Raw genomic sequence first — 8,413 nt, 5'->3', positions numbered from 1 at the left:
TTCCCACTTACTCTGTTGTTTATGGATCACAACTTGTAAAGTATGTCTTATTATTTATAGTTGCATTTTCTATTAACAGTTCCAAGTTATACTGTAAGTTATATGTTGTTGCTACAATGTAAACAAAGAGCAAAGCTTTGCCTCCGCTCACCTGCTAGCCCTTTTTAGCATTGAGATAGTGTTTGAAAAAATGAGACATGAAAGAATAGCTTCTTGCATTAGGCTTCTTACACTTCTGACTTCAACTGCTGTTTAAAAAAAAAAACTCAGTAAGACACTGTTGTACTCTTCAAATTCTGAGGCATACACCTGTCTCAATGAACTGTTTTAAATACCCTGTGATCCGTTCCTTTGTATCAGCTGAGTATTTGTCATCATCTTCGTCAGGAGATATGGGAAAGCAGCATCTAAACAAGTAACAGAATGAGAGACTATAATCAGTTATGTATTCATGTTTGCCAAAAAAATGGCTATTGATATCCTGTTTAAGGGAAAAACCATTTGTAGTCCTTTTATCGAGAAGAAAGCACTCAGGAGTGCATGAGCCCTCTGATTCCTTGGGGGAAGAATACCACATCCTTCCTCTCAGTTAGAAGAGGCCAAACAAAAGTGTCTTTCAGTCCTCATTTGAGTTGCTTGATTTGGCGTGTTCTTCTCCTGAAAACCTACAAAATACAAAGAAATTGAAAAAATAAATAAATTAGATTAAAATCTCGACACAGACAGAACAAGTACCCGAAGTTTTTTGATTAAAAAAAAAATTTAATTCCACAACAGAGCATGTTGCTCTTGCTGTCCTGCTGTTATTATAATAATGACAATTTTACATCGTTATACCAAAAAAAAAAAAAAAAAAAAAAAAAACATAACCACAGACTGAAAATTCACACAATGGAAGAAAAATTGAATAAACAAAATCACAGAACGGCAAAGTTGGGCACGGCATCAATTATGACCTGCTGCGTCAAAGAAGTTTACAGTCATAAATGAAAAGAGTCAGGATACTACATAACATACATTATATAGCTCTGTGGAAAAGATCATAAATATACATCTAAACAGTAAATGAGTAAAAAATGAAAGTTGCATACCAGGTTGGGAACAACTTGAGGGTGAGTAAATGATGACGGAATTTTCATTTTTGGCTGAACTATCCCTTTAATATTATAGTAATCTGCAGGAAAGTGCTACCTGTGTATAGTTTACTGCATAGCTGACTGTGACTTCGATACCGAGGTTCGTACTGAACAGTCATGTTTGTGTACCGTTACACCCCTTATATATATAGATATATAGATATATAACTGCGAAATGTACACTTGCAGTTGCAAGTTTTAAAGTCAGAATTGTGTGATAGAAACTTGAAATTGTAAGTTAAATTTTCATTTTTCGTTCACAATTTTATTTCTTGGTGTAACAGTATGAAACTAAACTTGCATGTCTCAAAGACTAAGAAGATGGTTTATAGCAGGAAAGCACTTGCACTTCAACCTATGCTCAAAAATTAGGGGTGTTCTTTTATGTAGTCTTGCATCTTATTATGAACAGCTAGTGGTAAGGATGGCATGTAAAATAATGGGAGATAGTACACACCCTTTGTATTTTTATTTTGAGTGGATGCCCCTTGGACAGCATTTAAGGACAATCAGGTATTCAACAAATCATTATAAATTTACTTTTGTGCCTGATACAATTCGTTTATGTAACAAATATAATTGATTTGTATTTATCTTGTTTATAATTACAAAAAAATCCCTCTACATTATATATATATGTATATGTTATTGTATTAAATATATTTATATGTATTAAATGTTAAGCACAGTAACAATTAATTAGGATTAATAAATCTCTAAACTAAACTATTAAACTATAAACTATATTTTATGCATGTTTGAGAATATGACAACAATCACAACCCACACAGAATTTGCAATGTTGTAGTGTTTAAGAATATTCACATATAATTTAAACACATAATCACATCAGAGCAAGTCAGACATCAGTCAGACAAATTTCTAACTGGCATGCATCTTGCAGAGATGATCGGTTCTGCACGTTTTGCTAATTTCAAAAAGGCCTAATGTTGTGATCATGATGCAATGTTTTCCAAAATCATTGAAAGGTCAAATTTGGCCCAGATGCAGTTGACATGATTGTCTTATATACTTTCTTATAGTAATCAGATCAAGGATTAATGAAAACAAAATAAATTAATTGTTACAATCCTTGGCATCTTTGTTTTTTTTTGTTTGCAAGTCTGTTTGTTCGTTATTTTGGCCTTGGGCTACCCTGAAGCCACTGCTCCTTAATCTCATTATTTCATTCCACTTTAATAAATTATATGTAGATCTTACATTTGTGTCTGTTACTGATCTTTTAGCTGGGGCAAGAATCCAGTTTAACATTATTAATATTCACATCAAGCCCTTCTTTTTTAGAATGGAACATAATATTTATATTTTTTTTTCCAGGGTCTTCTCAGCATTGTAACATAATTTATATAAAAATGAATTGTCACACCAGCATGAACACTGTCTGTGTACAGTTTCCTGCTCCTTGTTGGTTATTCATTTAATTTCATCATCATGTTCAGGTTTGTGTGTCCAATTATATTGTGTACTTAAGTTCAGTTCTGTTTGTGTTTCCTTGTCCGGTTTTGCCAATTCTACCCTGTGTTTGGATTATTAATGTGTTTGTTTGATTGTGTGTTTGTTTGGATTATTTATTTTCTTTAATTTTATTTTTCATCTTACATTGCATTTATTTACAGTGTATCATGACATATTTTTACAAACATTCATTCATTGATTATGTTTACAAGCTTCAATGCAATTCCCATAGTAATTAGATTCAGAAATTAAGATTTGTAATTCATATATGACCAGAAGTAGCAGGCCAAGTAAATATCAGTTTTAATTTTAATTAATTATTTGTTTACTTTTTAAGACTGCGGAATCTTGCCCATCATATGTTGCTTTGTATTTTGTTCAGGCTTGAACAGAATCATATAACATTTTGGTGCAAATATACAGAATAGTAAACCAAAACTTGATGCCAAAATGGCAAATATCTCTACAGCTACAGTAAATTTTCCAGGAGAACTGACATATGAAGGGATAAATGTGATCCATACAGCACAGAATATGAGCATACTGAATGTGATGAATTTGGCTTCATTGAAATTATCAGGCAGCTTGCGAGCTAGAAAAGCCAAAATGAAACACAAGAGTGCCAGTAGTCCAATATAACCTAGAACAGCAGAAAAACCTGTTGTAGAACCCAAACTGCACTCAAGAATGATTTTTTCCTTATAATATTCCAGATTTTTACGAGGAAATGGAGGCGATATTGTTAGCCAAATCACACAGATAATAACTTGTATAAGTGTAAAGGCAAGAACACTGAGTCGTTGTTGTGCAGGCCCAAACCATTTCATGAAATTACTTCCTGGAAATGTAGCCTTGAAGGCCATTATCACCACTATTGTTTTGCCCAGAACACAGGAGATACAGAGGACAAAAGTGATCCCAAATGCTGTGTGACGCAACATACAGGACCACTCAGTGGGACGACCGATGAAAGTAAGTGAACACAGGAAACACAGAATCAATGAGAAGAGCAGCAGGAAACTCAGCTCTGAGTTGTTGGCTTTTACTATGGGGGTGTCCTTCTTACTGTAAAACAGTATGGTCACCAGCACAGTTAATCCTACTCCAAACAGTGAGAAAAAGACTAACATTATACTCATAACTTCTGTGAATGAGAGAAACTCTACAGCCTTTAATACACATTTATTTTTCTCAGCATTAGACCAGTATTCCCCTGGACACTGCTTGCAGTTATTTGAATCTGGAAAGAAAGTTGTGTTTACTATAGTTATATAGTTGTAGTTATTATATTTATTTATTGATTAATTATTTTTTTTTTTTTGTTTTTTGATATTTATTTGGTTCTTTGATAGTAGAATGAGTCCTGAAGAGTAGAAGAAGAACACAAAAAGAGCAACTAACCAATTTTCTTTGAAACTGTGAGATGGGCTGAAGGTTACCTGTCTCATTACTGATTTCTCCTTCTGCACATGGAATACAGTCATAACAGCAGACAGGTCTTCCTTTCTGTGCAGCCTTCCTAGTGCCTGGAGGACAGCTCTCACTGCACACAGATCTCGGCTTCTGCATTGAGAAATACATAATACATACAATTTCAATGCTAGTTAATGTTATGAAATCATTGTGAACATTTTGCATATTAGAAAGTATGATTGTCCCTTTCTACCAATAAATGATGCAGTACTTGATTTTCAAGTGTATCATGCCACATTAGCTTCTTTCAAACCAACATTTTACTATTTACCTCCAGCTGTCCTCCAGCCCAGATTATGTTTTCAGTGTTAACCACAAAGCGCTGGTCAGGAGGCAGTGAGGCGTCATAGTATCCCACTGGTTTAAACTGGATTGATCCATCTGAATTCTGCTGCCAGTTCACAACTTCATATTGGGCTACTGTGGCACCGGTATTGTCAAACCACACATGATCTCCAAACTTCACAGTGAAATTTACTTTTTTTAGTGCCTCAACCACCTAGCAAAAAGACATGATCATTTAGGTATTTTAAGCCAAAACACTCACTTCCTCAGTTGATTGATTAAATTAAGAATTACAGGATTTTTTTTTTTTTTTTTTTTTTTTTTTTTTTTTTTTTTTTTTTTTTTTTTTGTTAAAATATGCAAACTATGCAATAACTAAATAAAAAATAACTAATTTTTTTGGATTTATCTTTTTATCACTCTGATGTGTTGTACAAAATGTTGTATAAAAGCAGGCAAATGATATATGAACAAAGCGCTGTAAAGTTTTATGTTTGTAAGTGCTACTGAATTGGAGATTTTTGACTCGGTGCAGGAGGTAAAATCTAATTGTGAGAAAACAGCCTTTAAATATATTTGTTATAATTGAAAACTACAGATGCAAATAGATAAAGTGCAATAAAAGAAAGTATATTTTGAATGTTTTCTTTGCACTTGTATGAAAAACTAGTTGAAAAGCCAAAATGTTTCAAATTGACAGATGCATGAAAAAAAAAACAGTTTTTACCTGTTATGAATCGTCAATTTAATTTATTAATTTTTTATTTTTTTACCTGCTGGGGTTGTATTGTCAGGCCTTTCTTACAACCTTCTGGTTCTTTGCACTTGAACAGACTATGTAATGAATGAGCCACAGCATAAACTGCCTTGTAGACATTGCTTGCATATCTTTGCTCAGGTACATCTTCACTGTAATTTTTCAGGACAAGTATATCCTGATATCTGGTGCAATTTAATTTCACTTGAGAAGAATTCCCCTCACCCTGTGAGCATGGAAAAACTGAGTCCCAAAATGCTTTTATAACATAATCTGAAAATCCTTCAATATTGATTTTTCTCATTGCAAACCCTAGTGACCCTCCCAGAACATGAAAACTGTTTGGAGTGATCAAACTCTTTGCAGTTGTCCATGCTTCCACACCAATTACTTGCAGGCGTGTAATGTTCTGAATGCTTAGTTGCTCAAGAAGATTGACCATCTCAACACGGGAAAGAAATGCAATAACCACTTTTGTGGTGCTTCTTTTCATAGTGTCTACAACTCTCTGGAGTTTTTCAGGTTCTGTTCGATAGAATTTCACAGAGTACTCCACACAAATCCCCTCTTCCTGGGCTGTTTTCAGAAATATGGCCATTCCATTGTTTCCATAGTCATTGTCACTGTTCACAGCTCCCACCCAAGACCAGCCAAAGTATTTCACTATGTATGCAAGTGCTCTGCTCTGGTGGTAATCACTAGCAATAGTCCTGAAGAATGAGGGGTAATCTTTCCTATTGCTAAGACACTCACATGTAGCTGAGTGACTAATCTGAAATAAATAAATAAACAAATAAACAGTGAAGCAGTGAAACCATCATCAATATTGTTATGACATGCATGAGTATGTTTGCTCATTACCACTGGAATCGTAAAAGGTCCTGTAGTTCTGGACAGAATCACTGTAGCTGAAGACTCTGTTTCTCCTATGATAGCATGTATAGGAGACTGTCTATTGCATGTGTCCCCCGCTGCAAACTCCTGTCCATTCATCAGTGCCATAGTTGCACTCATAGAAGACATTCTTGAACCACAGCTATCATAGATTTTGTAACCAATAGAAACATTTGGAAGTAACTGTTCACTTCTGTTAATCTCCTCAATGGCAAATATCATGATTTGAGCCATCCGGAAATCTCTCAGATTCACACTGCATTAATATTCCAGATGTCATGGTTGTTTGAGGTTATATAGTCAGCATATATGATTTTATATTATGCAATATATTTTCATTAAAAATCTGTTGATATTGAATACTTTATCTGATATAATGTTTCTAAAAAAGTTTTCAATGTAACAAACCTGGAGCATGATAGAAGCTGAGGTTTTTGTATAAAATCAAATGAAGGTAATACTTCTATACTGCGGATTGAAAAAAGTCCTCCAATAGTTATGTCTCCATCCTTGGAAAGCAGTGCATGCTTAGGTTCTCCCATTTTTTGACAAAGAGTGTCTACTGCCTTTGGTTTATGGAAAAGCAGGAGAGTGCAAATAAAGAGAAGCATCCCGGAGATTGAGCTCCACTGCGACTGCCAACTGCAAATTACCTGATACTGTATGCACTTTTATGGACTTATTTAATATGTATGAATGATTGAGAGTGTAACCAATGACTTCATAGGGCAGGGCAGGGCAGGGCAGGAGTCAGGTCAAGTACACTCTCAGAAATAAAGGTACAAAGCTGTCGCTGGGGCGGTACCTTTTCAAAAGGTGCCTATTGTACCAATTTTATTTGTACCTATTTGTGTCTATGATGGTACCTCAGAGGTACATATTAGTATTTGTGTATATATTAGAACCTAAGTGAGAGCTTTTGTACCTCTACTTCTTAGAGTGTAGGAGTGGAATAGAATCAAACTTACTGATGATCCAATGTTTTTGTTAATTTCAAGACTCTGAATATTTGAATAAACAAATTGTAAAAAAAAAAGAAAAAAAAGGTACAAAAGCTGTCACTGGGGTGGTTCACTTTTGTACATTTTAGGTACTAATATGTACACTTTAGGTACTAATTTGTACCTTTAAGTACCAATATGTACTCTTTAGGTACAAAGGTGTGCCTTTTGAGAAGGTACCACCTCAATGACAGCTTTTGTACCTTCTTTTCTGAGAATGTGCAGCCTTTATATATGGACAGTAACAACTTCTCAGATTCAGAATATAGAGAACTGGATTGCTCATGATGTCAATAAAAGCAAAGCCACTGTGCCGCAATATTGCTATCCCTTCAATACCCTAAAAGTCACTTGCTTTATATATGTACTCTCCATTAACATTCTTACAACACAAATATCCTAAGAAAATGGTTATTTGTTTATAGTCGTAAATTTCCACTGCTTACAAAGTTACCTTTATATTCATTACATAGCAAACATCAGACTGATGGACAGATGAGACATAACACCTCAGCATAATAGGTATTACAAATGTTCATTCTGAAATATAAATAGTCTTTTGCTTTGAAACGTATGCACATATACGTTAATTTGCCTTTTGCAGTTACTCACTGTTTATGTAACTGTTCTGTGTTGTAATATTGTTGTACAGTAGGCTAACTGCTAATGTTTTAACACTGATTTCATTAACAGCATGGTTTTGTGTGAATTTTCTCTGAATGTTTTCCAGAAGAAAATATTAGTACAGTTTACCCTGATCTTTAAATTCAAAATTTTTCATGCATCATAACTTTTCATTGTGTTTTCTTCTGCAGCATGAGTGAATGCTTCAATCTTTTGTCATAGTTGAGTCCCTCAGTATTCGTCAGTCAGGGGAGTGTTTAGAGGTTTTGGGGCCCTAAGCAAGCAGTCACTTGGGGGCCCCCTCAGTTGAAGTTGTATGAATAAATTAGGCATTTTATATTGCCCTTTATTTATGGTTTATGTGGTACATAAACACATTAATGTCATCAGTATTAAAGGCTTAGTTCAGCCAAAAATGAAAATTATGTCATTAATGACTCACCCTCATGTCATTCCAAACCCGTAAGACCTCCGTTCATCTTCGGAACACAGTTTAAGATATTTTAGATTTAGTCTGAGAGCTTTCTGATCCTCCATTGAAAATGTATGTACGGTATGCTGTCCATGTCCAGAAAGGTAATAAAAACATCATCAAAGTAGTCCATGTGACATCAGAGGGTCCGTTAGAATTTACTGAAGCATCGAAAATACATTTTGCTCCAAAAATAACAAAAATTACGACTTTATTAAGCATTTTCTTCTCTTCCGGGTCTGTTGTGAACACGACTGCTTTGACTGTTGACGTACGACGCTGCTGACGTGTTCTC

General features: G+C 34.6%; 1 protein-coding gene across 1 annotated transcript; it reads right to left on the bottom strand.

The window, feature by feature from the left end:
- Positions 1-2,835: 2,835 nt before the first annotated feature.
- LOC109079021 (extracellular calcium-sensing receptor-like) lies at positions 2,836-6,632 on the bottom strand. The gene is made up of 6 exons (XM_042774721.1): positions 6,430-6,632; positions 5,989-6,277; positions 5,144-5,899; positions 4,357-4,584; positions 4,052-4,175; positions 2,836-3,852 (listed from the first exon to the last, which is right to left on the bottom strand). Exons 1-6 carry the CDS (start codon positions 6,630-6,632, stop codon positions 2,945-2,947), a joined length of 2,508 nt encoding a protein of 835 aa, XP_042630655.1. The 3' UTR covers positions 2,836-2,944.
- Positions 6,633-8,413: the final 1,781 nt, after the last annotated feature.

Source organism: Cyprinus carpio, chromosome A18 (genome assembly GCF_018340385.1).
Source record: "Cyprinus carpio isolate SPL01 chromosome A18, ASM1834038v1, whole genome shotgun sequence".
NCBI lineage: Eukaryota > Metazoa > Chordata > Actinopteri > Cypriniformes > Cyprinidae > Cyprinus > Cyprinus carpio.
Note: the sequence above shows the minus strand (reverse complement) of the source record. Positions and strands in the feature narration are given on the sequence as shown.

What these genes read in the sequence shown, in the direction of transcription:
- LOC109079021 (XM_042774721.1), bottom strand. Translation starts at nt 6,632, where the DNA reads ATGCTTCTCTTTATTTGCACTCTCCTGCTTTTCCATAAACCAAAGGCA. An exon ending in GACCTTTTACGATTCCAGTG is followed by an intron (nt 5,900 to 5,988) that starts GTAATGAGCAAA and finishes TATTTATTTCAG; the next exon opens with ATTAGTCACTCAGCTACATG. An exon ending in GGGCTGGAGGACAGCTGGAG is followed by an intron (nt 4,176 to 4,356) that starts GTAAATAGTAAA and finishes TTCTCAATGCAG; the next exon opens with AAGCCGAGATCTGTGTGCAG.